Source organism: Gracilinanus agilis, chromosome 5, assembly GCF_016433145.1.
Source record: "Gracilinanus agilis isolate LMUSP501 chromosome 5, AgileGrace, whole genome shotgun sequence".
Classification (NCBI taxonomy): Eukaryota; Metazoa; Chordata; class Mammalia; order Didelphimorphia; family Didelphidae; genus Gracilinanus; species Gracilinanus agilis.
This window is the reverse complement of record NC_058134.1, coordinates 266,310,363-266,332,726: the sequence shown is the minus strand read 5'-3', so window position 1 is coordinate 266,332,726 and position 22,364 is coordinate 266,310,363. Positions and strand designations below refer to the sequence as shown.

At 36.3% G+C, this 22,364-nt stretch overlaps 1 protein-coding gene across 1 annotated transcript in view; it reads left to right on the top strand.

Moving 5' to 3' along the window:
• Positions 1 to 22,364, top strand: part of KCNMB4 (potassium calcium-activated channel subfamily M regulatory beta subunit 4) — a 126,591-nt gene that overhangs the window by 16,901 nt on the left and 87,326 nt on the right. The window contains exon 2 of the mRNA XM_044677504.1: positions 13,599 to 13,726. Within this exon, the coding sequence (XP_044533439.1) occupies positions 13,599 to 13,726 (128 nt within the window). The remainder of the gene's footprint in view (positions 1 to 13,598; positions 13,727 to 22,364) is intronic.

The window sequence follows — 22,364 nt, the reverse complement described above, 5'->3', positions numbered from 1 at the left end:
CATTTGTCAATTATGGAATGGCTTGATTTCTTGTAAATTTGACTTAGTTCCTTATATATTTGAGAAATTAGACCTTTGCAAGAAAGTTATTTCTAATCCAAGTGAGGCCCTATCCCCAGATTGGGTACTTCCTTAACTCAGGGCAAAAGCTTTGTCCCTGCTAATCAGGAGCTTCATCTTTATGCATCTGACTGTCCAGGTCAGATATCCAACATCCCAGAAGCTATGTCTGTGACAAATTGATGCAACCCTAGAAAGGAGAAGGGTCCTCATCTAATGATTTCTTGGTTCCAATCTTCATGAATATTTATCTTGATAAATATACACTCTTTGTGGACATAGTTTTGGCTGAGACCCTCAGGTTCTTCCTTCCCTGATTCAGAGATGCCTTGGTCTCAAGGTCCTTGCTTTTTTAGAGGGCTCTATACATACTAGAGAAGTAGCTCAGTTCCATTTCAATTGACAGGAAATTCCTTTCCTCTAGGATGATTTGTGGAATTCCTTCTCAGAAAGGGTTTTGCTGGGAGGTCTCTTGTTTTCTAATGGCATGGAAGAAATGAAACTATTGTTATATATATATAGGTGTATATCTGGAAGAAAGGAGATTCTTAACTGACTTTGTGGTAATTCTGAGTCACTAGATGAGGGTGAGAGAAAATCCTTATTTAGCCACTGTGGAAGAAGGAAGTAGCCCCTCCATAGAGGCCTCTAAGGGAGCAAAGATGTTGTACCATCCTCCTGATAATGCAACTCTCAGGACAGGTGAGGCTTGGGCAAGTGTTCCAGGGAATACTGAGTTAAGGGAAGAGGTCCCTTTATTACAGATGACTCTGATTTAAGATAAAGAATTAACAGCCATACCAGAAGTGCCTCTGCTATGATTCTGATATTCCTGAAGCCCCTCTTGTTCATCATTATCACCCCATATCAGGAGAAGAAATCTATGACTAATAGAGGGGTCATCACCAATGCTGTGGCTCTGATGTTCTTGTTACTATTCTGATTTATCATCACCATCTTGCATTAGTTCATTACAGAGATTCGACATCACCTACATCATGAACCAGTAAAAAAAAAAAACAAAAACAAAAAGCAAAAAAAACACCATGAGATTTGGCCCTTCTGAATGGAAGAGGAAAGGCTTAGGATTATTGGCTTTGTTTTTCCTTCACATTTTTGTTTAGTGATGTTTGTCTCTGTTCCCCCTTTTCTCTTCGTTCTCCACATTCAGGTGGGAAGGCGGTTTCCCTTTTCCCCTTTTGTACTGGCCCATGCTAGAAGGACTGTCTCTATAAACCTTATAAGCCCTATAAACATTTAAAGAATAGAATGTTCTTAGAACAGAAATGTTAAACTCATAATTAGAAAAACTCAAATTAAAAAAAGCCCAAACCAGAAAGAAGTATAATGAGGGAATGTTTAACAAAATAAAAATATAGCACAACATAGACAAAATAAATTTGTGGTTTTCTTAGTCATTATGAAGCCTACAGGGATATATTTCTGCTTGAGTTTGACACCACTATTCTGGAACATCCTTAGGACCTTGACTCCATGGGGTGGTATGTAATAGGACAAAGCTTCTCCCAGGACCTAATTGACTCCGGCTTCCTCGTCATCTAGAGATATTAAAAAACCCCAATCGTGAAGAGTCTATACTATTCAGATTTGATAGATGACTGAGACCATAGGAGTCACTATACCCTGATGACCTACTACTGACCAGGCAAGTTTATAGGTGCGGATGGAGCTACATCCAAAAAACTAACTACTGTTGTGTTCTTGTTGTATGTTCTTGCTGTTTTAGGGCAAAGCAAACCTCCTTTGTTCTTTGTTAAATGACTTATGAATATCTCATTTCATCTTGGCATTGAAAATTAAATTAAGAGGATACTATATTACAGCCTTAACTCCCAACATCTTCTATTAACTTATGAATGTTTTAAGAGCAAGAATCATATTTCATTTATCTCTTTTGAAATCTCAGTGTTGTGTTATTGGAAATTTTGGGCTCCTTAAACTACATTTTCCATGAGCCCACTGGCTTCCTATCATTACGTGATGATGTGGACAGTTACATGATGACTTAGACCAGTGATGGGCAAACTACAGTCCGTGGGCCAGATGCGGCCCCCTGAAATGTTCTATCCAGCCACACAACATTATTCCTAATATGACGAATACAAGGAGTAGGATACAATACAATGAAACTTGGAAAGAGTTGCCTTAGAAACAGACTGACAGATGAGCATTTCCTTTCCTTTGGCCCCTTCTTTAAAAAGTTTGCCCATCACTGAGGTAGACAGAAAGATAAAATTGAGTGGCTGGACTTGCTCTTTCTCTTTTGCTCCTGATCCAATAGCATGGTGGCAACAGCCTAAGCTAGCCTGGCACATGACTTTATTTTCTTTTAAAAAACATAATATTTTTAAAGTTATCTTTTTATATTCATTTTACTTCTTACATTTTTGGCAACCACAAGTTTAGCTTATGAATTCTCAATTTTTCAGATAGCCTAGCAAGCCACAATTCTCCTGCCATGACTTTTCACCCTGACCCCACAGGCAGAACTCAGAGAACTCCAAACTCTATCTTGAGCTGCTGGCCTGCTTCTACCATTTTTTTTTTGTTTCTTTTTTCTCTTTTTCCCATTTTTCTCAGCCACCCTGCTACTTTCCTTTGAGTAGCTTTTCCAGGAGTTCTTGGCCTAAAGGGAAAAGCCACACTGTTGCTGATAGCTCCAGCTGCTTATTCCTACCTTCTGTTCCTGACCTTCCTGATCTTCCCATAGTTGGCTGCCCACCCTACCCTCCCTGGACCAGGAACTCCTGTTCCCAATGCTCCCAATTCAAAATGATGCCTGGAGCTGCTGCTTGGAGCCAATCTCTGGAGACCTGGGAAATATAACCCCACTTCTTTTTCATTGGGAATAGTCCTTACTAGCTGCTGTGCCTGCCTTGGAAGCCCGAGTGTGTTTTCTCTTAGACATTAATTAGGCTTTTACCTGAGGAGAGCTTCTAACTCTTAACCCCACCCTCCACTTGGGTTTTCGGCCTGCTGCTTTTTCCAGTCCTTACCCCACCTTGGCCTCCATGCTTGGCCTGTGGGGGAGGGAACTGAGATAGCATGTGGGTCCTAACTTTTACTCTTCCAAACAGAAAATAAAATTGCAAGCATGACCTGTCCTAACTTTTAAAGAGCGGAGATGGATTTTTAAGCCTTCTCAGATTCCACTGTTTTTCTGAAAGTCTCTGTATCTTATTGTACTTTGCTAATTATTTGTTTTATGATTTAATTTTGTTGTTTTAAGTTCATATGTTAATCTGATCAATATCTCTATTACACTGGTCATTTTAAGCTACTGTGTTTTGGGCTATTAGATAAGTTCTGTAAATTATTTTATTGGACCTCCCTAATAGTGAACAAGACTTTTCTAATTGATAAAAAGGTTTTTTTGACTGCATTGCTTGTAACTTGTCATTTGCTTATATTATTTTATTTGCTAATTTCTTAAGTTATAAAAAGCCCATAAGTCTTTGTATCTTGGACTTATCATCTCAACTATCAGGGTCACATGTTGCTTATACAAGTCTTCTCTTTTACTTTGCTTTAATTAATTGTCACATATGATAATGGATGGACTCCATGAAAACTGGTTACAATTGTATACAACCTTGAAGAATATGATGACTTAAGAATTTAAATTGTAATTTTATAAGAGGTCTTTAAAATTGACTTTAGGATGCCTAGTAACTTCTGAATGGATGATAGGTTTATTTATATGTATATATTTATACATATAAATAAACCTATCAATATGTTATATATTGATATATATGTATATATATATATATATAATAAAGAAGAAAGAAGTTCCTACCCAAACTTTTTATATATATTGCAGGAAGCCAAAAAGAGCTCCTGCATACATGATATTTTAACTCTTTAATTTACTTTCCCATCAGGAGGATCTAAAATTCTTGGTTATAATTTAGACTCAAAAAAAATTTTTTATCGGCTTTGTGTTTTTTTTTTCCCTAAGTTCTGCCCCACATTTGGATGGAAGCAGTAATAGATTTTGTTAAATATATCTCAGCCAAGGTTGAATGATTTCCTACATCTGTTGAATTTGTGACAAGTATACATTTTTTTAAACATCATAGCAAGTGGTTATATAGAAAACTCATGTGAATCCTATATGATAATGGGTCTCTTTGCTATTGTCTTTAAATGTGTTATTGTAACTTTGGGGAGTTTTGGTACTTTGCTGGAATGTGCATATCTACTCTACTACTGTTTTGTTTTTATAAATCTCCTATTTTGTAAAAGCCATTTGCCCTCACAGTAGTTCACTGCAAAGTTTAAAATGAATGGATCTCATTTTGGGGTGAGAAACCTTTCACTGATTCTAAACTATATATTTTTGATTTTTAAAATATTCTCTTCTCTTAAAATTTTTTAAGTCGATCATCATATCATCTATAAAGAGTGATAGCTTAGTCTCCTCAATGCCTATTTTAATACCTTCAATTTCTTTTTTCTTCTCTAATTGCTACTGCTAGCATTTCTGGTAACAAAGGGCATTTCACTCTTGATCTTTTTGGGAATGCTTCTAATATATCCTCGTTGCAGATATTTGTTGATGGTTTTAGATACATACTGTTTATTATTTTTAGGAAAGGCCCTTCTATTCCTATCCTTTCTAGTGTTTTCAGTAGGAATGGGTGTCATATTTTTGTCTAAGGCTTTTTCAGCATCTATTGAGATAATCATGTGATTTTTGTTGGTTTGCTCGTTGATATGGTCAAGTATGTGAATGGTTTTCCTAATATTGAACCATCCTTGCATTCCTGATATAAATCCCACTTGATCATAATGAATAACCCTCGTGATCACTTGCTGGAGTCTTTTTGCTAGTATTCTATTAAGATTTTTGCATCTATGTTCATTAAGGAGATTGGACTGTAGTTTTCTTTCTGTTTTTGGCCTATCTGGCTTTGGGGCCAGTACCATATCTGTGTCATAAAAGGAGTTTGGTAGAACTCCTTCTTTGCTTATTATGTCAAATAGTTTGTATAGTATTGGGATTAGTTGTTCTTTGAATGTTTGATAGAATTCACTTGTGAATCCATCTGGGCCATTCTCCAATTGATAAATGGGCAAGGGACATGAATAGGCAATTTTCAGTTAAAAAAATCAAAACTACCAACAAACACACAATAAAGGGCTCTAAATCTCTTATAATTAATGAAATACAAATCAAAACAACTCTGAGGTACTACCTCACACCTAGCAGATTATCTAACACAACAGCAAAGGAAAGTGGTGAATGTTGGAGGGGATGTGGCAACATTGGGACATTAATACATTGCTGGTGGAGTTGTGAATTGATCCAACCATTCTGGATGGCAATTCGAAACTATGCCCAAAGGGCTTTAAAAGACTATCTGCCTTTTGATCCAGCCATAGCACTGCTTGGTTTATACCTCAGAGATAATAAGGAAAAAGACTTGTAAAAAAAATATTTATAGCCACGCTCTTTGTGGTGGCAAAAAATCGGAAAATGAGGGAATGTCCCTCGATTGGGGAATGGCTGAACAAATTGTGGTATCTGTTGGTGGTGGAATACTATTGTGCTCAAAGGAGTAAGGAACTGGAGGAATTCCATGTGAACTGGAATGACCTCCAGGAATTGATGCAGAGTGAAAGGAGCAGATCCATACACAGAGACTGATACACTGTGGTACAATCGAGCAACAGACCTATCCACATTCAGAGGACGAACTGTGGGTGTAGAAACACAGAAGAAAAACAATTGCTTGAATACATTGGCTGATGGGGATATGATTGGGGATGTAGACACTAAACATTAACTTTAGTCCAACTGTCAATAATATGGAATTAGGTCTTAATCAATGATACATGTAAAACCCTGTGGAATTGTGCATTGGCTATGGGGGTCTGGGAGAGTTTGGGGGAGAGGGAAAGAACATGTAACCATGAGAAAATATTCAAAATAAAAATTTTAAAAAGGAAATAAAAAAATAAAATATTATTTTATTATTTTTCCCTTGTATGTGCAATACAGTATTTGAGTTTCTTTTTTCTCTCATTTTTGTACTTGAACACATTATCAATGTTAATCTTTTTTGATTTTACAGTAATATAAGTTTAACATATATATTTGATATAATATTAATGCTTACCCAAAAGCTTTAGACTATGGTAACCTGCCATATATTTATAAATGTAATGGGACTGTGATTAATGATTCTATCTGATTCCAGGAGAAGGGAACAAAAGAGCCATTATACAGTGCCAAGAAGCACAAAGTCATGGAAACCAACCAATCCAATGGGACTGATGAGAATCTGCACAGTGCCTAGGGGCACAAGATCAAAAAAAACCATACCAATCCAGGTAGGATTGAGGAACTTCTCAGCCAATACTGAAGGACTTGAACCTAGTGTTTGGAGTTCGGGGTTGTGACTGTTTTGAAATATGTTAGAGGACAGACTTCCCTGAGCTACATCCTAGTCAAGTTCCAAAGGTTGGCTATCATTCTGGCTCTCCCTATCCCTGAGAATGAAAGCAAATCAGACAGGGAATAATGTTTCCCTTTTACACAAAAAATCTGGTCCTTTTTTCTCTTTTATAAGTGACAACTTTCTGTAGTCTTGGCTACTGTTTGGGTAATTGCATAATTGCTTAAATCACTTGATTCAAGGACCTGTTATAAGTTTATTTTTCTTTTACTTACATTTTTACACATAAGACTGACTTTTTATATATCATCCACAAGTTATTTTTTCTCCTTTTTTTTTTAATTTTTTGATGTTTTTGGATTTCTTTTGATAATTGACTCATACACCTCATACTTCAACCGTTTATCCTTAGCTGATCTGGGTATTATCTCTATCCTCTTCAGAGGGGAATGTGTTATTAATTCTCCTCAGGGGGGTATGTATATATTATAATCTATAATGTAATTAAATTCTTTTTAGAGTAATTTCAGGATAAGAAATTTGCTACCTTTCCAGAATCCAAACAACGAACCTGTTTGGAGAAGGCACCATGAAAGATGCCTGAAGAACCTAACTGCATCAAGAAGATCCAGAATGAATTTTGGGGTGCAGTCGATTCAACTATGGGGGGGTTGAATGCATTTGTTTTGAATATACACTCTTATGCCGAAAGGGCACTGCCCCCTAATTTACTTTTTGTCAATGCGCCTAGCAATCATTGGATCATTGGTTTTATCCTCTTTTCTTTTATACTGCAATTTTAAAAGTTAGTTATGTTTACAAGAGACTTCGGGGAGACCAGTCTCCCTTGGCTCTCAGGGAAGAATGTGTTATTGGAAATTTTGGGGTCTTTGAACTACATTTCCCATGAGCCCACTGGCTTCCTGTTGTTACATGATGACATAGACAGTTGCATGATTATGTAGACAGGAGGATAAAATTGAGTGGCTAGACTTACTCTTTCTCTCTTGCCCCTGATCCAACAGCATGGTGGCGGCAGATAATGGCGGGTCTTTCAAACAGCCTAAGCTCACATGGCACGTGACTTTATTTTCTATTGGCTACTAATAAATATTTAAAAAAACATAATATTTTTAAAGTTATCTTTTTATATTCATTTTACTTCTTACAGTATACACAGCCTTACACTGAATTTTATACATGGTTGATCCTCAGTATAAAAATGTCTACATGTTTTGCTTGGAAATATCTGTTGTAGGAAAATATAAGTAAGGTAATGGGGTCACCAGGGATATTACAATAAACTAATTGGTTTGTGGGAACACATTCTAGGATTTATGAGAGACTGAAACGGGGTGAAGAGACCAGAGTTTACTGGATCTCCACAGGAATGGCAGTTGATCTTAACTGTCACCCAGCTTCCACTAGACCAGGGTATAATAACAGACTAACAAGGTAAAATGGACTTAACGGCTTTAATTATGTTATACTAAAAGGTGGGAAAGGATTTCTATACTTAAAATCTAAGGGATAAAACCACAGGGCAATGGGAGGACTTATTCTACTCTTATCTAAGTGATCTAAACTAACAGGGCCCAAGGAGCTATAAATGGAGTCTCTGGGTTTCTGCCTCAAACCTGGAACCTGCCAGGCTTGAGTACAGCTAGGGCTTTGTGGCTTTGGGATTCTCATTGCAATCCACTGATGATCTCTGGATGCCAGGAGCTACAGTTGTCTCAGGTACCAAGTTGAGAAGGTTTTGCTTGAAGCACTGTCCTCCAGTTTTCAAACTTCTCTTCCTCTCTTGGCTCTGTAGATTTGTCCTTTTCTTAGATGCCACATCACACAGGATCCCAGGGGAAAAACAAGAAACAGGGTATCCTTTGCTCTGAGGTCTCCCAGGCTGGCAACAGTTTTTGCCCACACCTAATGGAGTCCACACTCAGAGCACAGACAGACTTCCTCCTCCTTCATTCCAACCTGGAATTCCCAGCTCCAGCTCCTTCCTGCTTCCTAATCAATATATAATCAATACCTAATAACCGGCTAATCTAATCTTACTCATAACACTGTACAAAAGTCATTTATTCTACCTATCCTTATTTAAACCATTTTTAGTTTACTTTCTTGGTAAATAGGTAAAACATTCAGCCTAAATCTAATTTGCAACAAAGTAAGAAATACATACAAGAAGGGAGCAGTGAGGTAACTCAGTGGATGGAGAGCCAGGCCTAAAAATAGGAGGTGCTGGGTTCAAATGTGGCCTCGGACACTTCCTAGCTGTATGACCCCTGGCAAGACACTTAACCTCCATTGCCTACCCCTTATTATTTTCCTGCCTTGGCACCAATACACAGCATTGATTCTAAATCTGAAAGTAAGAGTTAAAAAAAAGAAGAAATATAAAAAAAAGGGATAGTCTTATCAAAGGATATAAAGAGACAGTTTTTTTAAATTAATAGGATGTAACCATAAGTATTCCAGCCCGATCCCACACATACACACACATCACAGAAGACATCATCTAGGAGACATACTCAAACAGATTATGTCTTTCATATTTCTACCTTTCACTTTTTCTTTGGAGGTAACATTCACAATTTATTCTTTAAGCATTAAATCTGTAGCTATGTATGATGTTCTCTTGGTTCTATTCATTTTGCTATTCATTATTCTGTGTAGTTCTTTCCAAGTTTAATAAAAATTAGCCCATCACTTATGGCACTAGTGTTCCATCACAATCATACTACAATTTGTTTAGCCATTCCCTAATTAATGGGTATTCCCTCAATTTCCAACTAATTGCCACAATAAAGAGAGTTTCTATAAATATTTTGTAACTTATTGGTTCTTTTCTTTTTCCCCTAATCTCCTGGGGAAACAGATCCAGCAATGCTCGGTCCAAGAGTATGCACAGTTTTATAACTCTGCATGAAATTCCAAATTTCTCTCCAAAATGGTTGAATCAGTTTACAGCTCCACTAATGGTTTATTGGTGTCCCTATTTTTCTACATCCCCTCCAATGCTTGTCATTGCACTTTTGTCATTTTGGCCAATCTGATCGATATGAGATGATATCTCATAATTGTTTTGGTTAGCATTTCTCTAATTAGTAGTGAGATAGAATCTTTTTTTCACATATGTGACTTTGATTTCTTCATCTGAAAATTTTCTTTTCATATCTTTGGCCCATTTATTAACTGGGAAGTGGCTCTTATTCTTGTAAATTTCACAGAGTTCTCTATATAGTTTAGATATGAGATCTGTATCCCAAAAGTTGTCTTTAAATTTTTTCCCCTAATTTTCTGCTTCTAGTCTTTGCAACCCCATACAGAGACTTTTCAATTTAATTATCCATTTTATATTTCACAGTGCTCTCTCTTATTGACCCATAAATTTCTCTCCTATCCATAAATCTGATAGGTAATATGTTACCTGTTCTAATTTATTTATGATATCTCCTTTTATATCTAGAACATGTATCCATTTTTATTTTTATCTTAGTGAATAAGATATTGATCTATACCTAGTTTCTGCCAAACAGCTTTCCTATTGTCCCAACAATTTTTATCAAAAGATGATTTCTTATCTCCCAAACCTATATCTTATGTTTTTGTCAAATACAAGGTTACTATAATCTCTTAATACTGTTTGTTATATGTCTGTCCTGTTCCATTGATTTCCCTTTCTATTTCTTAGTCAGTACCAGTGTGTAATTGAAATTTTGAGGTCTCTGGTCTAAACTTCCTGTGGACATTTTGAGGTCTTTGAAACTACATTTCCCATGATCCAACTGGCTTCCTCTCTTACATAATCACATGGACAGGAAGCATAATAACGTAGAGAGAAGAATAAAAAGGAAGTACCAGGATTGGCGCTCTCTCTTTTCCTGCTGATGCAGCATGGTGGCTGAGGTAATGGCAGGTCTTTCAGACTGATTCTTAACATGGCACATGGCTTCATTTTTCTAATGGCTACCAATAAATCTTTTAAGACCCTAATATTTTTAAATCTATCCTTCTATATCCATTTTATTTCTGACACCAGATAATTTTAATAATTAATATGTTATATTATGATTTAAAATCTGGTACTGCTATACCGCCTTCCTTTACCTTTTTTTAAAAGTAATTCCCTTGATAATCTTGATCTTTTGTTCTTCCAAATGAATTTAATTATTTTTTCTAATTCAATAAAAAATTTTTTGGTAATTTAATTAGGATGGCACTGAATAAGTAAATTAATTTAGTTAGGATTCTCATTTTAATTATATTGGCTCTTCCCATCCATGAGCAATTACTATTTTCTCCATTTATTAGATCTGTCTCTCTTTGTGTAAAAAGAGTTTTATAGTTATGTTCATGTAGTTCCTGGGTCTGTTTTGCCAGGTATACTCCCAAATATTTTATTCAATCTGTGGTTATTTTAAATGTAATATCTTTTTCTTGCAAGACTTTGTTAGAAATATATAAAAATGCTGATGATTGACATAGGTTTAATTACTTTGCTAAAACTAATGATAGTTTGAACTTTTTAGTTAAATCTCTAAGATTTTCCACATATACCATCATATCACCTGCAAACAGAGATAGTTTTATTACTTTAAAGAGACAATTTTAAAAGGGAAAAAAATACAAGCTATCAATAGTCATATAAAAATACTACAAATCACTAATAATTAGAAAAATGCAAATTAAGGCAACTGTATAATTTCACCTTATTTGACCTCAAAGTTGACCAACAAGGAAAACAAATGTTTTAGGGGTTATGGGAATATAGACACATTGATGAACTACTGTTGAGGTTGTAAATTGATCCAGACGTTCTACAAAGCAAGTGGAAACTATCCTCTTAATGTATACCAGTGGTTCCCAAACTTTTTTGGCCTACCGCCCCCTTTCCAGAAAAAATATTACTTGGCGCCCCCTTGAAATTAATTTTTTAAATTTTAATAGCAGTTAATAGGAAAGATGTATGTATTAATGTTTCTACCTTTTTCATAAAATATAGTAAAGAAAAGTGTAAATTAGAAACATTGAACTTTGAAATTATAAAATTATTTATTGAACTCAGAATAGAATGTAATACAAAAAAAGTTAAAACCTATGGCCATCACCGCCTCCCCTGGATTGCTGCATCACCCACCAGGGGGCAGTGGCACCCACTTTGGGAATCACTGTTGTATACTTTACTATACTTATGCTATAGCAATGAATAAAAGAGGAAAAGAACCTATATTTACAAAAAAATTGATAGCAGCCCTTTTTATAGTATCAAAAAACTGGAAACTTAGGAAGTATTGATTAATTGAGAATGTCTGAACAAATCATGTTACATGCAAGTAAGGCTTTTTGAGGATGAGGATAAGTAATATTTCTAAGCAACTAAGAAGGAGCCAATAAATAGTTAGGGAAAGAGAATGGCAATGGTAGTAGGGACAGTCTTCTAGAAAAAACTGGGAGAGGTTGTGATCAAAGGTACATATAGAAAAGTAGATCTTGTCAAGGGCAAAGGCTATTTCTCTATAAGACCAGAGTGAGGGAAGAGCTAGTGGAGGATGATGTGGAACCTTTCAGAGAATCTAGCTTATTAGAGACATGTCTAGAAGAAGATATGTTTCAAGAAAACCCTTTGAGAGGATATTCAGAGGCCAAGTATTGTCCCATGGACAATACACTGTGAAAAACTATTCTATTGATTACATGTTCTAATACTATAAGGATGATATTAAAAAATAAGTCTTGTTTTATTAGTTTAGAGATAAGAAGTAGAGAAGCTGGCTGAGGAAGAATTAGAGTTTCAAATAAAGCTGAGAGTGTTAATTTCAACTGTTGGCAGTTATAACCTTTATTTCTATGACAATTACATGCTCTGGATGTGGCATTCTGGACTTGGTTTCTGGCAGTCGAAAGGGCCACATGCAGTTTCTCTCTCAGGGCTAGAAAAGGTAACATCTTTGCCTCTCCCTATCTCTGTCTGAGTGAAAAACTTGAAGGAGTGGAGTGTTTTCCAGCTTGGAAAATACTATTCATTTATCTGTTATTGTGTATAGATTGGTTAAACTCTGAAAAGACCAAAGAAAACCTGGTCTTTGGTTTGGACTCTGAGTCTGTTAAGACTTGGAATCCTAACCTGATTCTTGTTGAGACTCAACCAGCTAGCCTTGATTATCTTTATAACTTAAAGGTGAAATTAAGAATTATAGTGGTAGTTTTAGTTAGAATAGTATAAATTTTGTTAGTTAGATCAGAGGGGGATCAGCGTAGCCTGTGAACCACAGAATCAGAACCTCAGAGTTTATTTGGGTGGAGTTAGAATCCCTTAGAATTAGAAATCCTTTTATCCTCATATATTTTAAATAAAAATTTTAATTTTCTATAACAAGTCTCTTTAATATTCCTTGCACCTGGCCCTGAAGGGAAGTTCATCTTTGAGCTTCACTTTACTTTACCATTAGTGATACTTTGAAAAACATCTATCAAAAGTATCAAGGAATCAAATTTGAACCTTTATTTTCTAGGTCGCTGTCCTTATTTTTGTCTCATCTTTTTTTATTTTTACAATACAGAACAGAAAATAGGAATGTGAGTGCAGTTGTGCTTAAAATGTATCTGAAAGGCAATATGCAGAAATGGTGACATATAGGAATATCTGATGGTTCTTAGAGAGGAAATAGAGATGAAGTTAAGCCTATTTTGCCTCCATTTCTGAACTATAGATTTAGAGCTGGAAGGGATCTTAGGGGTCATCTAGTCCAGAAAACTAATGTCTAGGGAGAAGATACTTGTTCAAGATCACATAAGAAATAAGTAGCAAAACCACTTTTCAAACCAATAACACTGCTTCTCAGAGAGAGATGTTTGTGCCTTTGTTTTCCTATTATGAATTGTTCATGGTAGCACCCTTATTCCTGTGAATTGATGGATGTGGTATATATTTCTCTAATTGTTTTAACCTGGAAATTTGAAATAAAATTTAACTTTTGTTGTATTCAAAATTAATCAGACCCACATGTTTGTGGTAGAGCACTTTAGTAAAAGTTTGGATCTCATTCATATCTTGTAATGTTATGCAAAGTACTAATTCCATTTCCTATATTCTGTTTTGCCTAGTGCTCATATATCCCTCCCTGTGAAAGAGAAAATCAGAAGAATTTGGAAAGTGTCATGAGTTGGCAACAGTACTGGGAAGATGAAATTGGTTCTCAGCCATTCACTTGCTATTTTAATCAGTATCAGAGGTAAGCTCACACCAATGCGTTCAGTTCTGAACATTTCTATCACCTGTTCTTTCATCCCTGACCCTTACTTGTGCCCACATCCTTGCTTACTTTCAGTGATGTGCCAAGCATGTTGATGTTACTGAAGTGAGTATTCTGTTCAGTGACACAGATCCCAAACTCTCCTTGACTGGACAAGCTATAATTAAGAGTTGCTTTCAGCTGAAAGAAATCATCACCCTGCAATCTGCATGATGCCTCTGAATGAGCCTCTGAAGTTAGCCAGACTGGGCCACAGATGATAAATATAGTCTGTCATTGTATCCATATTTGAAACTTTTCCATCTCAGAAGGACTTGCCAAAGTTTGTGTTCTACTGGAATAGTCTTTATGGGTTTAAGACTTTAATGGCAGAGTTTATGTATACCTGATAAAGGATTTTCATTGTTAACATCAATTGATGATGCCTTTTAGTTTAAGCAACTTAATGGTGCAGTGGATAGAGTGCCAGGTGGGCCTGGAATCAGGAAGGCATGAAATCAAATCTAGCCTCAGACACTTACTTGTTGTATAACCCTAGGCAAGTCACTTAATCTCAGTTTTCCTCAGTTTCCTCAACTATAAAATAGCTCCTAATTCGAGGTGTTATTGTGAGGATAGTATGAAATAATACCTGTATAATACTTTGCAACCCTTAAAGCACTATAGTACTGCTTGCTACTACTACAGTAAAGTGCTTTATTATTTGTTTTGACTTTTATTAGAAGTAGAATGATCACTGGATATGGTGGCAACTTGGACAAGTTGTATTATGTTTTGGAACTCAGGTCTTCACCACAAAACTGAAGGGCCCAGTGGTCCAGCTCTCAATCTAAGGTCTCTGATCATTATTAATACTATTAAAGTTTCTAGAAAATTCATCACACCCCTTAAAAATAATTTCATTAGTAGTAGAGCTTTGACAGACACACTGCTTATTTTTTTGTCAATTTTTCATTCTATTAGAACTATTTTTTATTTTTTCTATTCGATTAGAAAACTATTTTTTTCTATTCTTCTATTTTTTATTCTATTAGAAAAAGTAGTCTAGAGATGCAAAAGTGACCAGTTTCTATCTGGGAAGAATTCACATTTTCTTTTTGAGGAGGTCAAATGCTTATACAATTCATTATAAAAAACTGATACTCTTTTTTTATTATTTATTTTTTTGAAAAGTCAACATGGTTATGTAATTCATGTTCTTACTTTCCCCTTCACCCCCCGACTTCCCCCTCCCCCCATGGCAGATGTGTATTTCCACTGATTTTAACATGTGTCATTGATCAAGACCTATTTCCAAATTGTTGTTAGTTGCATTGGTGTGGTAGTTTCGAGTCTACATTCCCAATAATGTCCGCCTCAACCCATGTGTTCAAGCAGTTGTTTTTATTCTGTTTCCACTCCTGTAGTTCTTTCTCTGAATGTGGGAAATGTTCTTTACCATAAATCCCTCAGAACCGTCCTGGGATCATTGCATTGCTGCTGGTACAGAGGTCCATTACATTCTATTTTACCACAGTGTATCAGTCTCTGTGTACAATGTTCTTCTGGCTCTCCTTTCGCTCTGCATCAGTTTTTGGAGGTCTTTCCAGTTCACATGGAATTCCTCCAGTTTATTATTCCTTTTAGCACAATAGTATTCCATCACCAGCATATACCATAATTTGTCAGCCATTCCCCAATTGAAGGACATACCCTCCTTTTCCAGTTTTTTGCTACCACAAAAAGCGCAGCTATAAATATTTTCATACAAGTCTGTTTATTTATGATCTCTTTGGGGTACAAACCCAACAATGGTATGGCTAGATCAAAGGGCAGGCATTCTTTTATAGCCCTTTGAGCATAGTACTTATACTCTTTAATAAATAGAAATTCTTTTCTGTGGATCAGATCTATAGTGAGTGAATTAAATTGGAGATAGCTTCTGTTTCTTATTCTTCCATGTTAGAACACATCCTTTTCTTTAAGCAAAATGTGGCCACAAAAAGAAAAGGCATTTCTTTACGTAGGAAAAGAGAAATTACATCTACTTCAGGGCTCCATAGTCTGGTAACAGCAACAAATGATAAATGAATGCCAGGTTGAATTGTTTCTTATGGTAGCTCTTTCTTACTTTTGCGTAACTGCAATTGTTAGGAAATTTTTCTTAACATTAAGCCAAAATTTGCATTTCTTCAACTTTTACCCATAATTCCTATCCTGAGTCTTTCTCTTTTCTGTCCTCTCATTTGGAGACTCCATATCTTCCAAGGGCCTAATTATTATCTCTCTGCATATGGCTCACAGATTTATATATCCAGTCAGATCTTCAGCTTCATTTCCAATTTGCCGACTGCCTATTGGACATTGCCTTCTCCCCATGTTCTAAACTTCCCTTTTCTGGCAAAAGGACCACCTTTATTTCCTTTTCCTTGGGTCATAACCTTGACCACTCCTCACTATGCTTCATGCCACATCTCTAGTCAGTTGCCTAATTGTATCATTTCTGCTTTCACAATATCTCTTTCATTCAGTCTCTTTTATCCACTCACACAGCCCTCATCACAACTTGCCAGGACTATCATAGAATCCTCCTAATTGGCCTCCCTGCCTCAAATCTTTCCCAACTGCAATCTGTCCTCCTCGTGGAGGTTTCCCACCCATACCTCTCCATCTCCAGCCTTTGTACCAGCTGCCCCATATGCTTTGAACTTACTGCTTTTTTACCTTTACCCCAAAGAATGCTACTCTTCCTTCAAGATGAAACTCCAGTACTACCTTCTACATGAATCTTTTCTTGATTCTCCAAACTGCTAGTCTCTACTCTTCTTTTTACCTTGTTTTTTAACTCCTTTTTTCATTTGCTTTATATACTTACCTATGTACTGATCTCTCCTGTTCCCCTGAGTGTTAGGATTGTTTCATTCTTTGTCTTTGTATCTCCAGCTCCCAGTACAGTACCCAACACAAAGAAGCTTCTTTACAAATGCTTGTCAAATGATAGATTTATTGATTAACTGACTACTCCTAGTTCAATTCAATAAACATTTATTAGGTGTCTGCTTTATGACACTATGTTAAATGCTGGGAATGAATGCAAAGATCAACATTTGTACCATCCCTGCCCTGAACACATATAAGTAAATACAAAAGAAATAGAAAGTTATTTCAGGCAAGGCATAAGCACTTACAGCGGTGTGAATCAGGAAATGCCTCTTGCAGGAGGTGACATTTCAAGCTTGAGAGATGGCATCCTGTACAAAGATGTAGAGAACATCAAGCAAACTGGTTCTGCTGGAAGGGACAGAGTATAAGGAGTAATGTGTTATCATCATGGAAAATTAGGGTAAAGACATTGTGAAGGACTTTATGTGCTAAATGGAGGAGTTTGTGTTTTATCCTACCAGCACTATTGTTTCTTGAGCAGGGGGTGGCATGATCAGACCTGTGTCAGTAGAGCAACTCTGTGAGAGATGGGTGGGAAGGGAGAGACTGGATAAGGGAGGCTCCTGAATCAGTGTGTTCTCTTATGTCATTGGCCCTTTGTCCACACTGAATTCTCCCTATTCCTCTCATCAGGACCCAAGCTAGGATGGTGACTATGTGATTGAACAGAAAAGAAGGGTTACTAGAGAGCTTGTGGAAGTAGAATGGACAAGATGAATTGGATCTGAGGGAGAGCAAAGAATCAGGGCAGACTGCTAGATTGTGAGCCTGCGGGACTGAAAGAATGGAAGTTCCCTTGAAGACATACAGAAGTTAAGAGAAGGGAGGGATTTAGAGGGAAAAGATAAATCAATTTGTTTGGAGTATGCTGAGTTTGACATGGAAATGCCCAGCAGGCAGTTGGTGACACAGAACTGGATCCCAAGAAAAAGATGAATACTAGAAAAAGGGAAACTTTGTTCTTGTGGCCAGGGAGAAAAATTTTAATGTCTTTTCCCCCATGACAGCTTTTCATATGTGTTCAAAGAGGAGATCATGTGATCCTTACCTTAAGCTAAATATCTCTCAACTAATCAGCACATGGCTTATTTCAGTGTGTTCCAACCATTCTGTTTGGTCTCCTTCATAGCTCATCAATGCCTTATCTACAATGGGATTGCCCTAAAATGAACACAGTACTTCAGATGGGTCTGTGGGCCAAGAATGGAGCAGACAAGTAGCTAATAGGGCAAGCACAAGTAGAAGCAAGAGTAGACATTGAGTCAACATGTAGCAAGTAGGAAAAGCACACATTAGGAGACAGGAAACTAGCTGTCTGGAAAAGAATAAATCAGCAAGCATAAAAGATCAGAGCAACAGGGAGAAACAGAGAATTGCAACAGTACCAAAAGTAACATTTGATACTGAACTGAGCACTTTCTGGTAAAGGATTCCTTCTATACATCCTATTTAGGACAAGAACTGCTTTAAGAGCTAGAGTGGGTATGAATTCAAAGAAGTTTTCCTAGATATAGTAGGAGAATGAGGTTTTAGGTTATAATCATAGTGAATAAGACCTTAATTACAAAAGTTATTTAGTATGATTTTCTAAGATTTATCTTAAAGGAATTAATTCTGACCACTAATGAGGGGTTGATAAAAGAGAACTGACAGGAACCTTTAAAATGTACTATCTTTTTGTTTCCAATAGCAAAGAATGAAAATACTGGTAATATATAGTCATTAATGAGGAAAAATTAATGAAGAAGAGCAAGTGAAGCCCATTCAATGTGATGCCCTGTTTAGACTCTAGGTCAGAGGTCAGCAACGTATGGCTCTTTCTGCAGGAGCCGTAAAGTCAACCGTGGCACAGTAACTAACAGTTTACACAGGACATCGTGCGTCACATGATTATCACGTGATCCTTTCGGTACCGTGACTCTCTTTTAAGATAGAAGGCTCCCTCATTGATATTGCCGCCAGAGACAAATCCTGGTCTTTAGTTCGGCTTGGGAGGTGTGCTGTGTGTTCCTCCTCCTGCCCTCCTTTTACTCTTTCCACACCTCTTACTGACATCTTGGGGTTCTGTATAGTGATGGATCACTCTTTTCTACATTCTCTACCCCTCTGCCTCTGATTTACATGGCTTTATCTCAGTGCATTCATGGGGTCTGCACTCCCTATTTGTGGAATTGTTATTGTTTTTAACTTTTCTACCTGCTCCTAAAGGGGAACTATAGTCAGATTACATCTTTACATATGCTTCATTAGTGAGAAGCATTTCTACCCAGTAGTTGTTTCATTTGATACAAAATGATTGAATAAGCAGCACTGATAAACAACTGTACCAGGAAATGTGTGTGATGTGTCCTGGCCAGTTTTCCATGAAAGTAGTACATGTACCCTCCTCCCTCACTACTTACTAATGCCTGCACACAAGTCATGTTATTTTCTGTAATCTCCTGATCTCCTACTTAATTTATGTGGCCAAATGGCTTAACCAGCAGGCCTGCAGCTTTTTCTTCTCCTGTTGCCTGACTTGAGAGAGGGAGAGGAAAAAGTATTCTTCCCTGAATTTTTCTCTCTTTATTTCAGCAATTTTCTTAGGGTAAAGGAGTTTTATATGCATGTGTGCAGTGATATCAGTACTATAGTGCCCCATTAAGTCTTGTTTTTTGATTAATAATCAAAATAATTTTGATTAATAATCAGCAAAACCATGCGACACCAGAAGTCACATTAATGTACTTTATTCGTCATTGGTTAGCACATAATAACGTTATTAAAAATAGTTCAGAGATTTATTGTACTTAAAAAGTGTTGTTCTTACATAAAATGCACATGTTTACTTGTATTCAGTGTTAAACATATTGTACGGCTCTCACGAAATTACATTTTAAAAAATGTGGCATTTATGGCTCTCATGGCCAGAAAGGTTGCAGACCCCTGCTCTAGGTAATACAAATGTCTTACAGTTAAATCTTAACTTTGTCCTAAACTTATTTCTCTCCTCCCTCAAATGAGAGATGTCTACTAGGTACTCTTTGTCTTTATCATTTCTTCACTGCTTTGATTAATTCCTTTACCTTCCAAATACACTGGGTTATTTTAGACTGAGGTCAAAAGATTTTAGACATTAGCTATATTATGTGTTCAGTTATTATCTAATAGACTAGAGAAATTTAAGGTTATACAATATATTGGACAAATCTTGCCATCCCGAGGGTTTCTAGAGAACCTTGCAATCAATAAGTATTTATTAATTAACCTGCAACATACTAGATACTACAGTAGGTGCTGGGTGTACAAATTCAAAAAAGGAAACAGTCCATACTCAAATACTTTTATAAAGAACCTAGAAGACTCTTTTATTCAATCTGAGATTCATGTGATTGTTTAAGAAAGATACCTGGTTCATCCAGTTGAGGAGTAGTCACCCTCTAATGCCCCATTTGGTATGCTTCTAATCTTGATTTGGAAACTTATCTAGGGAGGAGGATTGTACTTCCTGGTAGCTACCTCAGGGACGGGTGCAGGACTGCCTCTGCCAGAACTAGATCTTTCAAACAAAATTATTATCTCTGTAGAATAATTGGCAATGATTTTTGAAAGATCATGAAAGAGGTACCATAGGCCTAGAGAGGGGATAAAAAAAAGAAAAAAAAAGGGAAGAGAATGAAATCTGTAAATTACAGGCCAATGAATTTGGCTTCCATACCTGGGGAAATTCCAGAACATATTAAAAGAAAGCTTTGTGTGCATTTAGAAAAATTCACAATAATAACTTAAATTCAACATAAAAAATAGGTCATACAGAATTTATCTCATTTACTCTTTTATATCTAGATGAATAAATCTCTGAATTCTTCAAAAATAGTATACTTACACTTTGACCAGGCATTTGACAACACTTGTAGTAAGATGAAAAGATCATTCTAGACCATAATACAGCTAGAGGAACTCAGGCCTAGAATAACGGGATCTGTAAATGATGTTATAAAGGATAGCTAAAACATTAGATGACAGTTACAAACTACAATGTTGCCCTCTATTAAGATATAGTCTCCCATTTTGGTTAAAAAATCAACTTCATAAACACAATAGGTATGTGTGGCTATATTTGTGTTTTATAGAAAGCAAACTTTTGGCATGAATTATAACTATTCATAGTTATGGAAGTATTGGGTTCCCCTGTTCAACCAGAAGCTGGATAATCACATCTTAGAGCTTTTATGGAATCAGGTATGGTGTGGATTTCATGACTTTTCAAATGTCTTCCAAATTTTGGGTACTATGATTCTATAAAAATGTTCAGCTATTTCTCACGTTTGCAGTTAATATCTACTTTGTTGTTTCACTTTGGGGCACTTATAGGGTCTAAAACTGAAGTTTTTAACCTAGGAACCATGACTTTGTGTTTTAAAATTTTGATTACTATATTTCTTTATCATTTGTTTACTTCATAACCTTATGCATTTATTTTTTGCTTTTAAAATGATTGTTCTGGGGTAGCTAAGTGGCTCAGTGGATTGAGAGCCAGGCCTAGAGATGGGAGGTCCTAGGCTCAAATCTGGCCTCAGACATGTCCTACCTATGTGACCCTGGGTAAGTTACTTAACACCCATTGCCTAGCCCTTACCACTCTTTTGCCTTGGAGCTAATACACAGTATTGACTTCAAGATGGAAGGTAAGGGTTTCTAAATAAAAATAAAATAAAATGATTATTCTGAGAAGGGGTTCATGATTAAAAAAAAAAAGTTCAGAACTCCTGGTCTAGAACCCTATCTTATAATTTGCCTTTCTGGGGATCCATTATTCATCTGAGATATTTATAAAATACTTAGCAGACCTTAAATCACAATATAAATGTTAACTATTATTATTGTTATCATTATTTATATCCTCAGCTATCCCTTCAGCCTAGTACATGTACACATTGGGATAGTAAGAGACTACAGAGCTACTTTATCTAAGTTAGAGGCTTCTGGCCAGATGAAACATATCCAAGTATTTTTAAAGAACTTGTGTCTATGATTACAGAACTGCCTTTGATAATCTCTTGGGAATTGTGGAGAACAACAGGAGTGCCAGAAGGCCAGAGAGAGCCAATGCTTTGATTTCATAGTGCCTGGCATACAGTGATTGCTTAAAAATACTCGTTTCAAAGTACAAACAGGTAGATTTTGGAAATGAGAGATTAGCAAGCTTAATGTCAATCCCCTCAAGATTCTAGAGTATGTCACCAAATGCTCGTAATCTCCAATGCATGGGAAATGAATAGGAGCAAGACAGTGACTTGTTCCAGGACTGTTTATATCTGACTTGCATCAAGCAAGATGAAAAGAATACTTTTTATGTGATAATTACAACAACACTCACATTAACAATAACAAGCATGAATAATAATAACAGGCAGGCTGAGCATACTATGATGGACAGAGATTATGCTTTAGAGGTAAGGAGAATAAGCTTCCAAGTCCCATATGTGACACACATTATTAGTTCTGTGATCTTCAGCAAATAGCCTAATCTTTTCATGCCCCAAGAAAATTCCCAAGATTACCAGTTGTAAAGAAGGAGCTGGTTTGGATTGGTATAAGTTTGTCACCTAGAGCTGCCAACACTGCTGAGATTATAGGTTCAGTCAAAGAAATAAGAATAGCTGTATACTACCAACTGTAATGAGGGAAGAACAGAAATGGGTTGCAAACAGGT